At 48.0% G+C, this 21,880-nt stretch overlaps 1 protein-coding gene across 1 annotated transcript in view; it reads left to right on the top strand.

Annotated features, from left to right (window-relative positions):
* The window catches only part of RNF17 (ring finger protein 17), a 720,374-nt gene that overhangs the window by 410,470 nt on the left and 288,024 nt on the right, over positions 1-21,880 (top strand). The window contains exon 22 of the mRNA XM_040339329.1: positions 12,834-13,034. Coding sequence (XP_040195263.1) covers positions 12,834-13,034 — 201 coding nt within the window. The remainder of the gene's footprint in view (positions 1-12,833; positions 13,035-21,880) is intronic.

Here is a 21,880-nt window from a genome sequence, read left to right as displayed (position 1 = left end):
AATTGTTGTACAAGGAATGGAATACACCGCAGAAAGTTTTTGCTGTTCCAAAATACTTTGCGACCCGTTATCCCTTTGAGGAGGACTTTTTAAAAAAGTGGGTCTCTCCTCCGTCAGTGGACCCTCTCGTGTCCAGATTGAGCAAAGCCACCACGTTGCCTGTGGAAGGGGCTTCCGCCTTTAAGGACCCCACAGACAGGAGAGTGGAGGCTGTGGCCCACTCCATGTTCACAGTTGTGGGCTCGGCAGTAAGACCGGTTTTGGCGGGACTCTGGTGTCGCAGACACTTACCGAACGGCCAAAGTTCAAGCTACAGGAACTGGAGGCGCAGAGTGCTTCTGAGACCTGTGTGGACCTGGCTGAACAGTTGGTTCAGGGTCTGAAGTTTGTCTGTGAGTCGGCCCTGGATATGCTCCCTTTGCTCTCCAGGGCCTCCGCGGTGGTACTACGTCGCCTTGTGTGGCTGAAGTGTTGGTCTGCGGACCAGTCCTCAAAGAAGGCCTTGGTGGATTTACCCTTTAAGGGTGAACAGCTTTTTGGGGTGTCCCTGGATGACATCATAAAGTATGCCACAGGTGGTAAGAGCACACTGCTACCACAGTCTGGGAAGGGCAAGGAGCCTCGCCGTAAGCAAGGGACCTCCTTTACTACCCCCAAGCGTTTTTTTCGCCCACCCAGTGCGGCAGGAAAACGTTTTCAAGGTGCCAAGACCCCCGCTGCAGGGCAGAAACGCACCTGGTACCGCAAGCCTAACAAGCCTGCGGACAAACCTGCTTCCGCATGAAGGTCTGCCCCCGCCCGTATCTCGGTTAGGGGGCCGGCTTCGCGAATTCGTGGCTCGGTCTTTCCGACCGTTGGGTTTGCAAAGTAGTTTCCTCGGGGTACAAGATAGTTTCTCTCTTGTCCCCCAAACAGATTTTTTCCTTCCAACCTCCAGCTTCCTCCGGATTTCCGGAAGGATCTGTCAGGGGCTGTCCAGGATCTTCTGGTCAGGGGAGTGATTGTGCCGGTTCCCTCGATGGAACGGTTTCAGGGGTTTTACTCCAATCTGTTTGTAGTCCCCAAGAAGGAAGGGGTCCGTCCAATTCTGGACCTCAAGGCCCTCAATTGTTTTGTCAAAGTGCAAAAATTCAGGATGGAGTCAATTCGCTCGGTAGTGGCAGCGCTCCATCAGGGGGACTTTATGGCGTCCTTGGATATCATGGACGCATACCTACATGCTCCCATATGCACAAAGCACCAGAGGTTTCGGCGATTTGCGATCGGGGAGGACCACTTTCAATTTGTGGCCCTCCCGTTTGGCCTGGCCTTGGCACCACAGGTTTTCACCAAGGTGCTCGCCCCGATCCTAGCCCTGCTGAAGGCAGCGTGGGATCGCTATCGTAGGATATCTGGACGACCTTCTCCTGAGAGCTTCCTCAAGCTCAGAGTTAGAAGAGGACATGTCTATCACGTGTCAGACTCTCCGAGAGTTCGGCTGGCTTCTGAATATCCAGAAGTCAGTGTTGGTTCCGTCTCAGCGACTGGAATACCTGGGGTTAGTCCTGGATTCCGCGAAGGCGAGAAACTTCAGACACTGCAATCTGCGGTGCAGCAGTTGTCGACCCAGAAGTGGTCATCTCTTCGATTCTGCATGAGCGTTTTGGGTCTGATGGTGGCCTCTTTCGAGGCAGTTCCGTATGCCCAATTCCACACCCGGGTGCTACAGAAGGAAATTCTGTCACGTTGGGACAAGCTCCCTTCATCTCTGGATTACCAGATTCAGATGAGTCAACTAGTCAAGTCCTCCCTGGTGTGGTGGCTGACGTCTCCGGTGCTTCGGACCGTGAAGTCGTTTTCTGCCGTGCCATTGAACAGTGGTCACGACGGATGCCAGTCTCTCCGGTTGGGGGCGTTTGGGGTGCCCGTTCAGCCCAGGGGCGCTGGACTCAGGAGGAGTCCCGCCTTCCAATCAATGTACTGGAGCTCCGAGCAATCAAGTTGTGCCTTTCCAGGTGGTCCCTGGAGCTGCAGGACCGACCGGTCAGGATCCAGTCCGACAACGCCACCGCCGCGGCGTACATCAGTCATCAGGGAGGCACACGGAGCTCAGCTGCAGCGATGGAGGTCGCGCACATCCTTCGGTGGGCCGAAAGGTCTGTTCCGGCTCTGTCGGCCGTGTATATTCCGGGAGTACAGAATTGGCAAGCCGACTACATAAATCGCCAAACACTAGACCAAGGAGAGTTTTCACTCCACCCGGCGGTGTTTCAGAGTCTGTGCCAAAAGTGGGGCACTCCAGACGTGGACCTTCTAGCGTCCTGTCTCAATCGGAAGGTGCCACGGTTCCTGGCCAGGTCAAAGGACCCGTTAGCGGACGCGTCAGAGGCGTTGGTGGCACCTTGGGGTCACTATCGCCTAATTTACGCCTTCCCTCCTCTGAAGCTTCTTCCTCGCCTGCTGCGCAGAGTGGAAGCCAAAGGGATTCCAACAATCCTGATCATCCCAGATTGGCCGCCCACTCCTGGTACGCGGACCTGGTGCGTCTTGTGACAGTTGCCCCTTGGCGTCTACCCCTGAGAGAAGATCTTCTGTCGCAGGGTCCGATCTTCCACCCTGCTTTACAGTCGCTGGCTTTAACGGCGTGGCTGTTGAGAGCCAGGTACTGAAGGACCGGGGCCTGTCAGGCTCGGTGGTCTCGACTATGCTGCGTGCACGGAAGTCTACTTCACGAAGGATTTACCATTGTATTTGGAAGGCCTACATGTGTGAAGAGTTGAAATGGCACCCCCGTACATACGTGGTGTCCCGGATTCTGCTGTTCTTACAGCGTGCAGTGGATCAGGCTCTTGCCTTGAGTACGGTTAAGAGTCAGATTTCGCCTCTAGCTGTTTACTTTCAGCGACCCTTGGCAACGCAACTCCTTGGTGCGTACATTTGTGCAGGGGGTCCGGCATGTGGCCCCTCCTGTGTGTCCTCCACTGCCCCCATGGGACCTGAATTTAGTCCTCTCGGTGCTTCAACAAGCTCCCTTTGAGGACATTCGGAAGATCCCTTTGCTGACTCTGTCACAGAAGGTGGTTTTTCTGGTAGCAAATACCTGTCAGACGGGTGTCTAAACTGGCGGCCTTGTCCTGCAAGGCTCCCTACTTAGTCATCCATGAGGATAAGGTGGTGCTGCGGCCGCAGCCATCTTTTTTCCCAAAGGTCGTTTTTGCTTTTCACATTAATCAGAACATTGTGTTACCATCCTTGTGTCCTCGGCCGAAAAACCCGAAGGAGGCCACTTTACATTCCCTGGATGTGGTTCGGGCCCTACGTGTGTACTTACCTGCTACGGCTCCGTTCCGGAAGTCAAGACTCACTGTTCGTGTCAGTGAATGGTCCTAAAAAAGGTCTGGCGGTCTCGTCGGCCACCATTTCTAGGTGGATCAGACAAGTTGTGCTTCAGGCCTATGCCCTGATGGGGCGGGCGCCTCCCTTTCGAGTTACGGCACATTCGACCAGGGCGATTGGTGCCTCTTAGGCTTTCCGTCATCAAGCCTCTGTGTTACAGGTGTTTAAGGCAGCGACCTGGTCATCAATCCACACCTTCTGACGAAGGTGGATGTGAGTGCATCTTCGGATGCCTCCTTCAGCCGCAAGGTGTCACAATTTAAGGTTGGAGTTCCTCCGTTGAGAAACTCCGGTTTTTGTTTGGGGTGTAGCTTGGTTTGCTGTGTTGTTTTTCCCACCCCTCAAATTTTTTTGACACTGCTTGGGGACATCCCTAAGGTCAAAGGCTGCTGTGTCCGTCCATGAACGGAAGAGAAAATAGGATTTTTGTAATCACAGTAAAATCCATTTCTCTGAGTTCATGGACGGACACGGCACCCACCCCTCCTTTTGTTTGTACTGCTTGTTACGAACTGGAGCTGCTGAGGCAGAGTGTGGGTTATACCCAGAGGACCACGAGGAGCTGTACTGAGGAAAGTGTTTTAACACTTAAAGTGCTGTTTTCTGCCTAATCTCTCCTGGAAGGAAGGATATAATACCCTAAGGTCAAAGGCTGCTGTGTCTGTCCATGAACTCAGAGAAATGGATTTTACGGTGAGTACAAAAATCCTATTTTTTTTTTACTAGTAATGGCGGCGATCTTCGATTTTTTAACGGATTTGCTGTGGACAGATCGGACACTTTTGACACATTTTTTGACCCATTGACATTTATGCAGCGATCAGTGCTATAAAAATGCATTGATTAAAGTGTAAATGTCGCTGGTAAGGAAGGGTGTGCGATTAAGTGGTTAAATGTGTTCCCTCGTGAGTGTTTCTAACTGTATGGGGATGTGACTGACTTGAGGAGACAGATTGCTGTTTCTAGCTAGTAGGAACAGACAATCTGTTTTTCTTCTCCTGTCAGAACAGGGATTTGTGTGTTTACACATGCACGTCTCTGTTCTGGCTGGCAGACATTGCACCCGAAAGCCACGCGCATTAGGTCATGTTCATGCTATAGCTGTTTAGATTGCCCATGTACAGCTGTGACGATATGTGCAGGAGAACCTATCTGCCACATTATAATGACGGCGGCTGATCGGCTAGTGGTTAACTGACAATGCTGTACCCAGGTTTCTGCGGTTTGCGGATGGGGACAACCACTACCAATTTGTAGCTCTCTTTTGGCCTGGCATCGGCATTAAGGGTTTTCACCAAGGTGCTCGCCCCGATTCTGGATTTGCTGAGACAGCGAGGAATAGCAATCGTGGGCTACCTGGATGACCTCCTTCTGAGAGCAGCTTCCGCCTCAGAATTGGAGGAGGATGTGGCGATAGCCAGTCAGACTCTTCAGGAGTTTGGTTGGGTTCTGAACCTCCAGAAGTTTGTGTTGGTACCGACTCAACGCCTGGAGTACCTGGGCATGATTCTGGACTCCTCAGAGGCAAGAGTTTTTCTCTCTTCGGACAAACTGCAGACGGGCTGCGGTGAATCTGTTGGCGTCCCGCAAGTGGTCATCGCTGCTCTTCTGCATGCGAGTCCTGGGTTTCATTGTAGACACTTTCGAGGTGGTACCGTATGCTCAATTCCACACTCGAGTCTTGCAAAAGGAGATCCTGTCCAAATGGGACAAATCTCCATTGTCTCTGGATTGTCAAATTTGGGTGATTCAGCTAGTCAGGGATTCCCTGATCTGGTGGCGGAGGTCTCTGGCCCTTCGATGTGGGAAGACGTTCCTTCCTTTTCCATTGGACGATGGTCACCACGGACCCCAGCCTGACCGTTTGGGGCGTATAGTTGGCACAAGGTCGCTGGTCGCAGGAAGAATACCACCTGCCGATCAATGTACTGGAACTTCGGGCGATCAGGCGGTGCAGGGATGCCCAGTCAGGGTCCAGTAAAGGAGGAACAAGGAGCTTGGCTACAGCATTGGAGATCGCTCACATCCTGAAGTGGGCAGAGCGGCGCATCTCGTCCCTATCGGCCTTGTTCATTCTGGGTGTAGAAAACTGTCTGGCAGATTACCCAAGTCGTAAGATGCTGGACCAAGGGGAATGGTTGCTACATCCGGAGGTTTCTCAACTCAATCGGAAGGTTTGTGGCCTGGTCCAAAGATCCCTGGGCGGACGCATCGGATGCGTTGGTGGCCCCATGGGGGCATTATCAGCTGGTTTATGCCTTTCCCCCGATAAAACTTCTCCCTTGTCTGCTTCGCAGAGTGAAGACCGAGGGGATTCCGGTGATTCTGATTGCTCCAGATTGGCCTCGGCGCCCCTGGTACGCCGACATAGTATGGATGGTGGCGGATGTTCCTTGGTGACTGCAGATGCAAGAGGACCTTCTGTCGCAAGGCCTTATAAATTACCCTACTTTACAGTCACTGGCTTTAACGGCGTGGCTGTTGAAAGTCGGGTGCTAAGGGACCGAGGTCTGTCAGTCGGTAATCTCCACTATGCTGAGGGCGCGGAAGTCATTTTCTCTAAAGATTTATCATCGCACATGGAAGGCCTACATCTCTATGTGTGAGGAGATGGGGTGGCGTCCGCATACGTATTCGATTTCCAGGGTTCTGCGTTTTTTGCAGCAGGGAGTGGATCAGAAACCTGCTATAAGCACCATTAAGGGGCAAATATCGGCCTTGGCTGTCTTTTTTCAGAGTCCCTTAACGGCTCATTCATTGGTGAGTACGTTTGTGCAGGGGGTTTGACATGTGAACCCTCCTGTTCGACCACCACTGCCTCCGAGGGATTTGAATCTGGTGCTCTCAGTACTTCAGAAACCGCCTTTGAAAACAGGAAGATTCCCCTATTGCCACTCTCTCAAAAAGTAGTTTTTCTGGTGGCTACTACATCTGCCTGGAGGGTTTCTGAGTTGGCGGCCTTGTCTTGCAAGTCTCCCTAACTGATCCTCCACAAGGATTAAGCGGTGCTACGCCCGCAGTCTTCGTTTCTTCCTATGGTTGTTTCGGATTTTCATTTAAATGAGGACATTGTGCTTCCATCCTTGTGTCCTTGGCCGTCGCATCCAAAAGCGGTTGCTTTGCATTCCTTGGACGTGGTCCGGGCTCTGCGGGTCTATCTGTCGGCTACAGCTCTGTTTCAGAGTTCAGATTCACTGTTTTTATCGGCTGGTCAAAAGATGGGCACGGCGGTCTCGTCGGCCACCATTTCTCGATTGTGATCCAGGCTTGTGCCTTAAAGGGGCGGGCGCCTCCATTTCCTCTCACGTCACATTCGACCAGTGCAATTGGTGCATCCTGGGCTTTCTGACATCAAGCATCCGTTTCTCAGGTGTGTAAGGCAGTGGCGACCTGGTCGTCCATTCACACTTTCACTAAATTTTTACAAGGTTGATGTGAGTGCATCTGCGGATGCTTCCTTCAGCCACAAGGTTTTGCAGGCGGCTGTTTAAGGTTGCAACTCCTCCGTTGAGGAACTCTGGTTGGGTGGATGTTTTTGCTTTTCTATCCCTCGTTTTTTTGACACTGCTTGGTGGCAGACGTCCCTTGTCAAGATTTAAAGTGCTGTGTCCTTCAATGAACCAAAGAGAAAATAGGATTTTTCTATTCACCGTAAATGCTTTTCTCTGAAGTTCATTGACAGACAGCACCCACCCTTCCTTTTCTGTACTGCTTTTTGACAAACTGAGCCGCTGGATGCAGTGTGAGGGGTTCTAGCCAGTAGAACTGCCCCCTGGGAGGTACTGTGCAGTGTTTTTGTTTTTACATGTTCTGCCTAGTCTTCTCCTGAAGGTGGCGATATAACCCTAAGGCGAAGATATAAAGTGCTGTGTCCGTCAATGAACTTCAGACAAAAGGATTTTACGGTGAGTACAAAAATCTGTTTTCTCATCGTCCATGGACGGACACAGCTCCTTAAATCTTGACAAGTGGTTTATGTTCCCTGTTTACAGGAGAGGACTAGGCAGAAACATGTTAGATAATTATATACATGTTACATTAATGGAGTTGAACAGCCCCGCCCATGGGGCGGTCCCTCCACACATAACCCTCCTCCCTGCAGTATGCAGCCTCAGTGTCGTTCTGCCTAGCAAACGAGAAAGACGTGTGGCTCCCTTTGGGCCCAGCGCCCTGAGGAGATATTTTATTTTACTTTTTCTTGAAGAATCTTCTTTCAACTGTCAGGCTTTGTCGTTTTTTTTGGGGCTGGCGTTTTTGGTGATTGTGAATTTGATGGCATGGTGATCGGTCCATGGTTGCGGCTCATTTTCCAGGAAGTCAATTTCCAAATCTTGTTTGAAAATGAGATCGAGCGTATGGCCTGAGGCATGAGTGGGGCCTTGTATTAGTTGCTGCAGACCTAATCCTTCCAGCTGGTCGATGAAGGCATTGGCTATGGGGTCCAGCGAGGAGTTGGCCCAGAGGTTGAAGTCCCCAAGCACCAAAAGGTGTTTGATGTTTAGGGTATATGTGGAGATGAATTCCGTCAACGACGTGAGAAGGTGCATTTTTGGGCCTGGTGGTCTATAGCAAAGTAGCATACGGACCATATCTTGGGGATTTGTTTGCAGCTGCAGAGTGAGGGTTTCCATGAATGGAAGCGAGTTCTGAAGGACTGGTTTGGTGATCGAGAGAGTCTTGTGGATCACCGCCAGGCCCCCCCCCTCTTTGCCCCACTCTGTTTTGCATTTAAATGGGATAATTTGCTGGCACCAATTCTGTTAGAATGGTGTTGTAGTCGGCTGTCAGCCAGCTTTCTGTGATGAAGAGGCAGTCTAGATCGTGTTGAAGGATGAAATCATAGATTTCTTGTCGGTGTTTTACTGCCGATCTTGTGTTGACCAAAGCTTATATTATGCGCTTGGGCTGGGGTACCTGCACGTAGTTTTTGACTGTTGATCGTCGATTGATTCTCAACAGTCGCTTATTCCTTAGAGCTTTTTTGGTGACAACTGGGAGTATAGAGGCAAATGGTTTTAGTTCCCATGGTCGCAGAAAAAAACGCAGGTAAGTAATGTTGATTGGGGGGGTCTTATATGGTGATGGGCGGAAGACTGTCCAAGTGAGCCGTCACTCGTTGAGTCTTCTCTCCCCGATTGGTCCAGAGGAAGGCAAAAAACCCCAGGCATGCTGTGCCAATCTGCAGCGACCGGGGGAAAAAATTCCTTCCTGACCCCTCAACGGGCGATCGGTGCAACCCTGGATCAATTGCCGGGGGTGTGGGGGGGGGATATGTACCCCTGTGTTAAACTATGAGGAGTCCTGGTTGTTTGTGCTGTGTCTGTAGCAGCCGAGAGCTGGGTGGACCCTGCCTGGCTGCACTATCCCCGGGGAGAGCCAACTCGTTTGAGAGCGTCCTGCTCTCACTGTCCCTGGGGTGAGCAGACTAAGGTCAGAGCGTCTGCTGCACCGCTGAATCTATATATCAAGAGTTCCAACTTTACTAGCTGCAAGCTTGTTCAGTGATTGAAAAAAATAATGAAGACTCCTGGTTTTTAACTCAAACACTTTATTCAAAGAATGCACTTCTGGTCAGAGAATCCACATGTGAAGCCACCATCAACTGGGAGCCAGCTCCTATGGGAGTTTGTACAGACACTTTATACTCACCTGTGAACAAACACACACCTGTGAACAATTAAACACTCCCCTTAATTAGCAGAAAGGAAAAATAAAAAAAAGCTGTTTAAAAAGTGTCAGAGAGAAGCCACCATCAACTGGGAGCGACTTCTGGCCGGAAAATCGTTTCTGCCGTGCCATTGGACAGTGGTCACGACGGATGCCAGCCTCTCCGGCTGGGGGGGTGTCTGGGGTGTCCAGTCAGCCCAGGAGGAGTCCCACCTACCAATCAATGTACTGGAGCTCTGAGCAATCAAGTTTTGTCTCTCCGAGTGGTCTCTGGGTCTACAGGACCGACCGGTCAGGATCCAGTCCGACAACGCCACGGCCGTGGCGTACGTCAATCATCAGGGCGGCACACGGAGCTCGGCTGCAGCATCAGAAGTCGCGCACATCCTCCGGTGGGCCTAAAGGTACGTTCCGGCTCTGTCGGCCATGTACATTCTGGGGGTGCTGAACTGGCAAGCCGACTACCTAAGTCGCCAAACGCTAGACCAAGGAGAATGGTCGCTACACCCGGAGGTGTTTCAGAGTCTGTGCCAAAGATGGGGCACTCCAGATGTGGACCTTCTGGCGTCCCGTCTCAATCGGAAGGTGTCACGGTTCGTGGCCAGGTCAAGGGATCCGTGGGCGTCACTATCGCCTAACCTACGCATTCCCTCCTCTGAAGCTTCTTCCTCGCCTGCTGCGCAGGGTGGAAGCCGAGGGGATACCAACAATCCTGATCGATCTGGATTGGCCGCTCCGTCCCTGGTACGCGGGCCTGGTGCGTCTGGTGGCAGACGTCCCTTGGCGTCTACCCCTGAGAAAAGATCTTCTGTCGCAGGGTCCTATCTTTCACCGTGCTTTACAGTCGCTAGCTTTAACGGCATGGCTGTTTAAAAGCCAGGTGCTGAAGGATCGAGGCCTGTCGGGCTTGGTGGTCTCTACCATGCTACGAGCACGGAAGTCTACTTCACAAAATATTTACCATCGTACATGGAAGTCCTACATCTCTATGTGTGAAGAGATGAAATGGCACCCCCGTACATACGTGATGTCCCGGATTCTGCTGTTTTAACAGCGTGGAGTGGATCAGACTCTTGCCTTAAGTATGGTTAAGAGTCATATTTTGGTATTGGCTGTCTACTTTCAGCGACCCTTGGCGGCGCACTCCCTAGTGCGTACATTTGTGCAGGGGGTTCGGCATGTGACCCCTCCTGTGCACCCTCCACTGCCTCCATGGGACTTGAATTTAATCCTTTCGGTGCTTCAAGAGGCTCCGTTTGAGGACATTCGGAAGATTCCCTTGTTGACTCTGTATCAGAAGGTGGTCTTTCTGGTAGCAATTACCTCGGTCAGACGGGTATCTGAACTGGCGGCCTTGTCTTGCAAGGCTCCTTACTTGGTCATCCATAAGGATAACGTGGTGCTGCGGCCACAGCCGTCATTCCTTCCAAAGGTCGTTTCGGCTTTTCACATTAATGAGGACATTGTTTTGCCATCCTTATGTCTTCGGCCGAAAAACCCGAAGGAGGCTACGGCTCCGTTTCGGAAGTCGGACTCACTGTTCGTGTCGGTGACTGGTCCTAAGAAAGGTCTGGCGGTCTCGTCGGCCACTATTTCTAGGTGGATCAGACAGGTCGTGCTCCAGGCTTATGCCCTAATGGGGCGGGCGCCTCCCTTTCAGGTTACGGCGCATTCGACCAGGGCGATTGGTGCCTCTTGGGCTTTCCGCCATCAAGCATCTGTTTTACAGGTGTGTAAGGTTGCACCCTGGTCGTCAATCCACACCTTTTCAAAGTTTTACAAGGTGGATGTGAGTGCATCTTCGAATGCCTCCTTTGGGCGCAAAGGTTTTACAGGCGGCAGTTTAAGGTTGAAGTTCCTCCATTGAGGAACTCTGTTTTTTTTGGGGTGAAGCTTGTTTTGCTGTGTTTTTTCCCACCCCTCGAAAACAAATTGACACTGCTTGGGGACGTCCCTAAGGTCAATGCTGCTGTGTCCGTCCATGAACTAGGATTTTTGTACTCACCGTAAAATCCATTTCTCTGAGTTCATGGACGGACACAGCACCCACCCTTCCTTTGTTTGTACTGCTTGTTTACGAACTGGGGCTGCATGATGCAGAAAGTGTGATGTACCCGGGGGACCGCTCCCTGGGAGGTGCTGTACTGAAAGAAGTGTTTGAACACTTGAAGTGCTGTATTTTCTGCCCAAGTCTCTCCTGAAAGGAAGGATATATAACCCGAAGGTCAATGCTGCTGTGTCTGTCCATGAACTCAGAGAAATTGATTTTACGGTGAGTACAACAATCCTATTATAAAACCCAATTGTTTGTTGATTATAAAAGATTGTTATTTCATGTAATTATCCACCAAAACGTGTCATGCTTTAAAATTGGGTCCGCCCATGGAATGGTGGCTAATATGCAATGCTTTAAAATACTTTAGGAGTTACACAAGAGGTCTGACACGAAAGTAATTGCTCTCACTTTGATGTTCTTGGCGATACCTTACATTAGTGGTGCGATCACTGTTTATGTGCGCGGGACCTGAGTGCGTTTTAACATTTGTGTGGAGAAACCGGTGCACTTTAGTTTTGTTTTTGTTTTTTACACTGTAACATTAACTTTTTTTTATCATTTTTATTACTATTACAATAAATCAACACCATCCCTTATGGGCTGTGACAGGTCCTCTTTATGAAGAGATCTGGGATCCCAAATCTCTTCTCTGACCTCCAAGGTGTCTTATTAGACACCTACCGGTCTAATCGGCTGCTTCCCTGGCTGATATCGGCCAGGTAAACAAAGAACCAAAACCAGTGACAAAATAATCATGGATTCCAGTTTCTAACATCACATCCCTGGGAGGAACATCATCGAATACTTTCACTGTGTGCCTAGAGCTAGATGCCGCCCTTTGCATTCTTGCCGGGCATTTGGTTTGCACTGGAGGGCCCGGTAAGAGCTTTGTTGGCAAGAGGGTTGGACCCCCTTCCTCTGAAAACCTGGTTAGCTGTGTATAATCTAGCATCACTCAACAGACTCTCCCCATATTCATTACCCCCCCCCCCCCATCCTTTCCTCCCATGGCTCTTTTATCCATCCTGCAGGGTTTTTATTTTCCTTACTTTATGAAGCAAGTTTTCACCTAAGTCTCCTGTCCTGTTCACTCACAAGTGACATTCCTTGTTGCGGACAAACTCAGATTCTTCCCTGCATTTGGTCCCCTACTGCTCCCCTGCAGTTCTATAATTTCCACAATTTCTTGAGGGAACCCCACAACTGAACGTGAAGCAACATAGCAAATCAAAGACAACCCTTTCTGATGTAAAGTAATAATGAACACAACATACAGGGATATGACAAATAATTATAGACACTGACAGAAGTACACCTAAACAGGTTGGACTGGATGGACTATTGCCTTTATTCAACCTTACCTACTATGTAACTATGTAAAAGGAAGAAAGGAGAAATCAAAAACCATGTGTTAGCAGATTTCAGTAAATCAACTTTTTTTTTTTTTTTTTTTCTGCTGGAGATGAATTTGCTTACCTCCTAGAATAGTTTTATTCTAGAGATGGGTTTTAAATGGATACAAATATACACAGATTGAAAGTGCACAAGTACACGAATAATTCCTCCATATACTGCTCAGTCTTCTGGTGGTTGAAATGAAAAATGTGATGCAGTTTGACAAATTTCCAGTATATGGTGGAGACCTTCTAATTGATCATTTGTTTTTTTTGGGCTTCATTATCTTCCTGTAGAGGTTGTTGAATTCTTATTTGAGCTGCTTGATATTCTCTTTTAGTGCATCTGGATCTGCTGATCCACATCTGCCTTTGAAGGAAGTATGGGATTCAGTTGTAGACCGACCGCTTGACTCCATTGAACAGTGTATTGGCACCATTTCCCTTTCTGAGCGCAGTGAGCTTGATGTGTACATAAGTCATGTGCTGTCTCCCAGCAAGATATTTGTACAATGGCGGTCTTCAGAGAACATTCTTAAAAGGTAACTGCATTTACACTATACTTGCTTACTGGCATTATTTTAAAGGTAGGATTGTTTTTTTGTGTATAACAATGTGTTGAATAACAATTAACTGCACACCTATCTATACACAACATGGAATGTTAGTAGAACTGTTTTTCTTGTCCATTTGAGGAACAGAAAAAAGTCTTTCACCTTTCGGTTATTTTGCCACCTACAGGTGGATTGGATGCAAACAAACTGTTGGAAAGTCCAGGGTAATCTTTCCTACTTCATGTATGCCTTGGTCTCCTTAGTTTGCTAATGTCCTAGGAGGATAGACATATAATTTTTTTTCTTCTCATTTCCGCTTTGATGTGAGCACGGCCAAAGATGTAATTTATTACATCAGCACCAGCATGCAGACAAAATCCCAGCCCCAATAGCAACTGGGAGTTTGTTTACATTTCAGCTCCCTGCTGCCAGCTATGTATTATAAGCGATTTGTGGATTTAAGAGTGAATAAATTCTAAAACATCCACTGTGTTCCTGGGAACAGATGCCGAAAAGGCACTCGACCAGGTCAATTGGTCTTTTATGTTTTCAGTCCTACGGTATGTGGGGGTAGGGGAGAGGATGGTAGGGTGGATCTCAAGCATATACACAGGGCCTGAGGCACAAATAAGCAAATGGAGTTCTATCTGAACCTTTCTCCATCTCTAACGGCACCTGTCAAGGGTGCCCTTTATCACCACTCTTTTTGCCATCACCTTAGAGCCATTTTTATTGTAAGGTCAAGCAAAATCCGGATATTAGGGGGTTAATAACCGAAGATTTACATCATAACGTATCCGCATACGTGGATGATCTTTTATTCTGCCTTACTAAACCTGTGTTATCTATGCTAAACCTACTAAGAGAATTGGACCAATATGGTGCACTGTCCAATTTAAAAATTAACATGTCCAAGTCAGAGGCAATGGGTGTATCTATGACATAAAATTAACACTTTAAAAATGAATTTCAAGTTTAGATGGACCTATACTGGCCTCAAATACCTGTGCACCTTGATCCCACCTAAATTTGACCAAATCTTTGAGTTTAATTTTCCACCTCTACTGAGTAGAGTGAAAGTCTTACTTTCTAAATGGCATTAGGGCCTTCTCTCTTGGTTTGGTAGATGTAACATAATAAAAATGTCAATATTGCCTAAATGTTATCTTTCAAACTCTACCCATTCATATATCCCCAGAATTCTTTAAGCAAATTAATAAGATGATAACTGAATACATTTGGGCCCATAAAAGGCCCAGAATTCAACGCCGTCTAATGACAATGCCTAAACAATATAGGGGTGTAGCGGTACCAGATATGCAGAAATATCAGGCGGCTCACATGGCGCGACTAGTAGACTGGTGTAGACATGCAAGTTTAAAAATATGGCCAAAGATCGAGCAATCAGTGTGAGGTCCCATTGCGTCGTGATGTCCCATTGCGTCTTGCGGTTTAGTGCTTTGGAAACCTGAGTTCAGCTCTCAAAAAGCACCCAACCTTGGGCCCCTACCCTGCATTGTTTCTTGTGAGTATGCTCTACCGCTTTATTGTCATTTGTCAACTCCCCCCTGTACCCTATTGTAGGGTATCCTCGTTTCCCTCCGGGACTACAGGAGGGTCCTTTCAGGAAACTCTCAGACTCTTCCAATGACCGTTTCCGTCTTGATTTCTGGAGTGGAGCTCAGTACCAACATTTCCTTAACACTCTTCCACCTCCGGACAGATTTCATTGAACATTGACACCCTTATCATTGACATTGAACATTGACACCCTTAGAATCAATATGTGAGGGGACTGGGCCTTGCTCTCACTTAATCTCGCAAATGTATGCACTACTGGTTGCCCCCCAAGAGGATTATGTTCCTCCATATATAAGGAAGTGGGAAGTTTCATTAGACATGACGTTCACCTAGGTACAACATAGGCAGATAGTAAATTTTGCGCAAAACACCCTGATTATTTAATACATTTTCCCCGGAGATCCCAGACAAATGTTGGAGGTGTCAGGAGGAAAGAGGGACTCAACTCCACCTTCTTTGGTCCTGCCCAAAACTGGAGTACTTCTGGAGGGAGATACGCCAGATAGCACATAAATTTACTGAGTATAACCTCCCAGAAGATCTAGACTTATTTTTGTTTCATGTTTCAAACATACCGGGGAAAACATATAGTAAATTAATTTTGCGCCATTTTATCAACGCTGCTGGAACTCGTATCGTACGGCAGTGGAGAGATACAAGCCCTCCAACAATTCTTACATGGGTCACACAAATTGAAGAGGTAATAGGTTGGAGGATTTGTTATCGGCTCAAAATCGAAAGGAGACATATTTAGAAACTTGGGGCCAATGGAATACATTTAAATTCTTGGAGGAAGGGAGTTCCCTCTTTGCTCTCCTTAAACTCCGACTCCCCCCTCCCCTATTGGTGTCTTTTTTTTTTTTTTTTCTCTTTTCTCTTTCTTTTTTTTTTTTTTTTTTTTTTAGGAATTCTTTCCCTCATGGGGCTTTTTACTTTCTCCTTCTTCCTCTTCAGATATGTAATTTTTTCTTCTTCTTAGTAAAGTGTGTTGGCAGGGCATACAAGAGAAGCAGGTCTAACGGAAGACAGAATAGGTACTATCACAAATCACTTGTTATTGTTTTTTCTGTTGATGTATTTACGATAGATAGAAGTAATGCTATTAATTGGATTTTGAATGGATTAGTTGAAGCTCCTAGGATTGATGGATTAATGAATTGTTTTATTTCTCTGTATGTATGACAATTAACATAAAAAAAAATTGATTAAAAAAAACAGAGTTTAAAGTGGTTGTAAACCCACTCTTACAACTTGCACCTACAGGTAAGCCTAGATTAAAGGGGTTCTAAATGTAAAACATTTTTTCCCTTTACCTTAGTGCAGTCCTCCTTCACTTACCTCATCCTTCGATTTTGCTTTTAAATGTCCTTATTTCCTCTGAGAAATTCTCACTTCCTATTCTTCTGTCTGTAACTACACGCAGTGGGCCAGATTCAGATAGCCTTTACGTCGGCGTATCTATTGATACGCCGCGTAGGTTCTACGAAGCACCGGCGTATTTTCTTTCTGTATTCAGAAAGCAAGATACGCCAGAATTTTACTAAGATACGGCCGGCATAAGTTTTTTACACCGTCGTATCTTAGGCTGCTATATATTTCGGCTCGCCGCTAGGTGTCGCTTCCGTCGATTTTCGCGTTGAATATGCAAATTAGGGAGATACGCCGATTCAGAAACGTATGTCCGCCCGGCGCATTTTTTACGTCGTTTACTAAAAGCTTTTTCCGACGTAAAGTTACCCCTGCTACATGAGGCGTAGACAATGTTAAGTATGGACGTCGGGCCAGCGTCAAATTTTGCGTCGTTTGCGTAAGTCGTTCGCGAATATGGCTTTGCGTAAGTTACGTTCACGTCGAAACCAATGAGGCTTTGCGGCATAATTTGGAGATGCGCACTGGGATAGGTCCATGGACGGCGCATGCGCTGTTAGTAAAAAAAAACTTCATTTACGTGGGGTCACCGCTCATCGACATACAACACGCCCACTGCCTGAATAACTTGAACAATGCGGGCTTACGCCGGACCACATACGCTACGCCGCCGTAACTTTAGCCGCAAGTTCTTTCTGAATACAGAACCTGCCTCACTAGGTTTCGGCGGCGTAGCGTATCTGAGATATGCTATGCCGGCACAAAATTACGCAGGGCAATCTGAATCTGGCCCAGTAATGCAAGGCTTTCTCCCTGGTGTGGAGAAAGCCTCTTGAGGGGGGAGGGGGCAAGCAGAAGTGTTGGGACGCCCACTAACACACAGCTCCTTTCTCTATCTGCAAAGTAGTGAGCGTGTCCTGACTCTCCTGCTCGCCCCTTCCCCCATCAAGAGGCTTTCTCCACACCAGGGAGAAAGCCTTGCATTACTGTGTGTAGTTAGACAGAAGAACAGGAAGTGAGGATTTCTCAGAAGAAATAAGGACATTTTAAAAGCAAAATCGAAGGATAAGGTAAGTGAAGGAGGACTGCAGCCAGGTAAAGGAAGCTATTTAGGGAAAACCATGTTTACCTTTACAACCCCTTTAAGGCTTACCTGTAGGTGCAAGAAATATCTCCTTAACCTACACCGTTAATGAGATATTTGCAGAAAACTCTGCACCGATGTCTATGGCACATGCGCTCCGGCCAATCACAGCACGGGAGAGGCAATACCCTTAAGAAGCGCGGAGGGGACATGGCGGCGGAGGGAAACGAGAAGCGCTTTGGGGCCTCAATCTCAGGTAAGTCATTCATAATGAGCTAGTATACTATGATCTCCACTAGCTTCCAGGACCCATGTGGATTGGCTGCCCTTATGCCTTCTGAACACAGGAGGTCATACAAGCACTGTTCAGGGAATGCTCTGCCTTTTTTTCAGTGAATGCAATGAGTTCTCTGACTGGCTGAGGCAGAGAGGTGGGGATGTGAGGTCACAATCTCCCTCTCTTCCTAACAGTGGACCAAAGTCCAGTGGAAAAAAAATTCACTTAAAGTGGACCTTCGGTCATTTTTTCAGCTTTCCATCTTCTGCCCTTGTTTAACTTTAAATAGTAAAACATTTTTTTCTGCCAATAAATGCCTTATGCAGCCCACTTCTTGTCTCTGCCATGGCTCGGGAGCCATTTTTTGCACCGCCGACACCATTTTTTAGATGCCTGCTTCCTCTGTTAAAATCTCCATTGGCGGCCATTTTGCATTTGCTGCGCTGTGACGCAGGTCGGCATTGCGGGCGGACATTTTCTTGTGGTCCACGCCCTTTTCTGTGAGGCGTCTGGCGACCATTTTGGAGTTGGTTTTGGCTTCTAGCACTGGCTTCCTGAACAGCGCGCATTACAATTCACCTCAGTTTTTCCTCAGTCACACGCTGTGTACAGATGGATGGCGGACAGCGGCGCTGAGCAGTCTCCCTCTGGGTGGTGAGTCCCCTGGTTAACCCCCCTGGTCGGTGCAGCAATGAGGGTGAACTTATTAAGTGTTTTCACTTAGTCCCTGAGGGTTGTAAGTGGATTGTTATGGAGTCAGTACCTGGTCTTTCTTCCCCTAACATGCCAGAGGCAACAACCAGTGCCCCTGCACCGGCAGTTCCCGTGGATACACTCGGCAGTCCTGGTGTCCTTTGTTGCCAGGGTGGAAGCGGCGCACCGGCATAGGGGGGGTGGGGTAAAAAGCACCCCCTCCGCCCACCATCTTCTGGGAAATGCTCTGACTCGGATTCGGGCCTGGCTGCGGTTCAGGAACCCGGTTCTGGTATGTCGGAGGATGAAGACCAGCACCTCCCTGGTGAGGAGGACCCCTCCGGGTCTGCGCAAGACAGGGCACTTGTGAGTGCACTTATTGATGCTGTGAGGGACTCTTTCAAGCTAGAGGATACAGCTGTGACATCCACAGAGTCGTCTGTCTCTTTTGGGTCACACAAATCGAACCGCTCTGTGAAAGTTTTTCCCTATGTTACTTTCTTTGATAAGTTCATAGATAATGAATGGGAACAGCCACAGAAGTCCTTTATGGTCCCTCAGCGCATGGCGGTCCGTTATCCTTTTGAAAAAATGGACTTCTCCTCCGGTCGTGGACCCCCCCTGGTCTCTCGGCTAAATAAAGTAGCCACTCTGTCGGTGGAAGAGACCCCTGCATTTAAGGACCCTACTGATAGGAGGTCTGAAACAGTGACCCGTTTCATGTTCACCATGCTGAGGTCTGCGTTTCAGCCAATTTTGGCTGCAACTTTGGTGTCTTAGACACTTACTGAATGGGCAAAGATTTTGCACCAGACAGTTGAGGAGCATCAGCTCCCTCCTGAGTGTGTGAGGCTGGCCGACCAGTTGGTACATGGCCTTGTGTATGTCTGTGATGCCACTCTGGATGTGACTCCCTTGATCTCCAGAGCCTCTGTATCAGCGGTGGTATTGCGTCGCCTGATTTGGCTGCAATGCTGGTCCGCTGACCAAGCTTCCAAGAAAATTTTGTCTGATTTACCCTTCAAAGGTGGGAGGCTTTTTGGTACCTCGCTGGATGACATTATTAAGGATGTCACTGGAGGTAAGCCGGGGGGCCCTCCTGTTTGGCGCAGAAGCTGTATTTTCGTCAGTCAGGGTCAGCCGGCAGATCTTCCCAGACTGACAAAGGTTCAGCTGGGGGACAGAAACGTCCCTGGGTACGCAAGCCAAACAAGATGGCTACCGACTCAAGGGTGGGGGGGCGGCTTTGCGGGTTTGCAGCTCGGACCTCCCTACTCTCCAACCAGTGGGTCTGCAATTTGGACACTTCGGGGGTACATGATCAAGTTTCTTTCTTGTCCGCCAAACAGGTTCTTTCCCTCAAATCTTCCTCTCCTTTCTGGCTCGTCGGTCAGCCTTATTGGGAGCAGTACTGGACTTGCTCAGGTGCGGGGTAATTTTACCTGTGCCACTGGAGGATAGGTTTCAGGGATTCTATTCAAATCTGTTTGTGGTCCCAAAAAAGGACTCAAGGCCCTCAATGCCTTCGTGAGGGTGCGAAGGTCCCAGATGGAATCTGCTCCATGGTTTCTGCGCTTCATCCAAAGGACTTTCTGGTGTCCCTGTACATCAAGGATGCATGCTTGCATGTCCCCATCTGTGCCAGGCATCCCAGGTTTCTGCACTTGGCGATCGGCGAAGACCACTATCAATTTGTGGCCCTTTCCTTTTGCCTAGCGTCAGTACCATGAGTTTTCACCAAGGTGCTCGCCCCGATTCTGGCTTTGCTGAGACAGCGAGGCATTGCCGCCATGGGTTACTTAGACAATCTCCTGAGAGCTGCTTTTGGCTCAGAAATAGAAGTGGATGTGTCTATAGCCAGTCAGACCCTCCGGGAATTTGGTTGGGTACTGAACATTCAGAAGTCGGTCTTGGTACCGACTCAACGTCTTGAGTATCTAGGGTTGATCCTGGACGACTCGGAGGCAACAGTCTTCCTCCTTTTGGAGCAAAATCTTGAGTATAGCCTCAATTAAGATACATCAATATACAAATAAACTAGTACAATCATCCATATTAAGTAATAGAGGGTTGTACCAGATGAGCATAGGGTGATGACTGCTAGTGCCGTCTAACCCATGAATAGTCACCAGGAAGGAGGATGTTGATTTGGACTTGGATTTTTTCTAGGTACTGAACACAACAAAAGAGCATAATGTAAATATTTTTTTTTACATATAAAACACTATACAGTTAAACACTTGAGCCAAACCCCACAATGTGAAACAGCATTGGTTGATAACGAAAATTCCATCACATGTTTGTTGGAGTGGAGAAAGGCGGAGACCTCGACCAGTTTCGTGGTTAGTACCGCTTCTTCAGGAGGGTCTGTATGATGCATAATACCGTACAAATAAACTAGCAATGACATAAATATAATACATATAAAAATACAAAATTGTAGAATCTTGAATATCGTCCATGTCAAGTTCATGTTGATCTGCTCAACGGATATGGCTCATGGACTAGGTGACGGCTCAAATAGTACCCCCCGTGGCGAACAAGGGGGATATGTGGTACTCTCTGGTAAGGATAATGGCATAGTATTAGACTATAATATAGCATATATACGGTTATTGGGAAACGCCACGTGAAGGAAGGGGAGTTGGGGGGGCAGGAAAAACAAGAAAAATAGCGCTTACCTAGATGTAGGTCCAGTGAAATGGTGCCCCAGGGAGAGAACTCACAAAAGCATCTCACACCAGGAGCCATTTAAATATTCCCCAATCCTGTCGTACGTCACACCGCCCGAGCGTGCAGCAGGTGACGTCACAGGATCAGCCCATCCACACTATACAAAGTGTGTGGAAGCTACTGCGCATGTGCGCAACTGCAGAACCCATTGGCTGTAGGACTGGGTCTGCTGATGCAAGTCAGGGAAAGCAATAGGCTATCCCGACCAGGATGAGCACCCGTTCGCCAATAGGGTGAAGAATAGAGCTGAGGCAGAGTCACATGGGACATAGGTGAGAGATAAACATAAACAAAGAACATACACAATCATGGGAACATTTAAATACATATTTAAAGAAAAATAAGAATATGACAAATTGACAATTTAAACTATTAGAGAGGGAAACTCTAATAATCACCATATGAAAATTTAAGGATTAAAAACGGGGGCGTTCATAGGGAGACATTTAGATCAGGGGTCCTGTAGGACACTGAGGAGCAAAGAATGGGCATGTACATGCCAATAACCGCGTGAGCCAAAGCGGCAAAGGCATAAGACAATGAAAAGGAGTGGAAAAAAATAAGAGGGGGGAGAAGGAAAGAATGGAGGGAGTGAAGGAAGGAAAGGAAAAAAGGGTTGGGGGGGGGGGGGGAACTGAAAAAAAATGAAAGAAAGGGAGAAGAAAGTGGAGCCAAGCCCCCTCATCTAAACCTCTAATATTTCACAGAAAGGGTTTATATGAATTCATTTCATTCAAACCCGAGTTTTCCTCTGTAGGATAACTTGGTCCCAGTCACCACCCCTAGGGTTAGGTACCACAACTTTGAGAACTATAAACCAGACAAATCGATGGTACAAACCGATATGTCTCCCGATGGTAATACGTTTTCCTTTGCCAGAGTAGTACAAATGGTCGCCCATGTGTTGTCTAAATTGCCTAATAGTTTTGCCTACATAGAAGGCTTGACATTTACATTCCATAAGATATATGAGGCCCCTGGTGCCACAATCAGCATATGTGGAGGGGTGGAAATGTTCTCCGTTTGGAAGAATAAAAAAATGTGGTGGAGTACAGCGCTCAGGGTGTCTGCACAGAGCAATCCTAGTACAAATGGTCG

The sequence above is a fragment of the Rana temporaria genome, chromosome 2 (genome assembly GCF_905171775.1).
Source record: "Rana temporaria chromosome 2, aRanTem1.1, whole genome shotgun sequence".
NCBI lineage: Eukaryota > Metazoa > Chordata > Amphibia > Anura > Ranidae > Rana > Rana temporaria.
The sequence above is the reverse complement of the archived record's forward strand: the minus strand, read 5'-3'. Positions and strand labels throughout refer to the sequence as shown.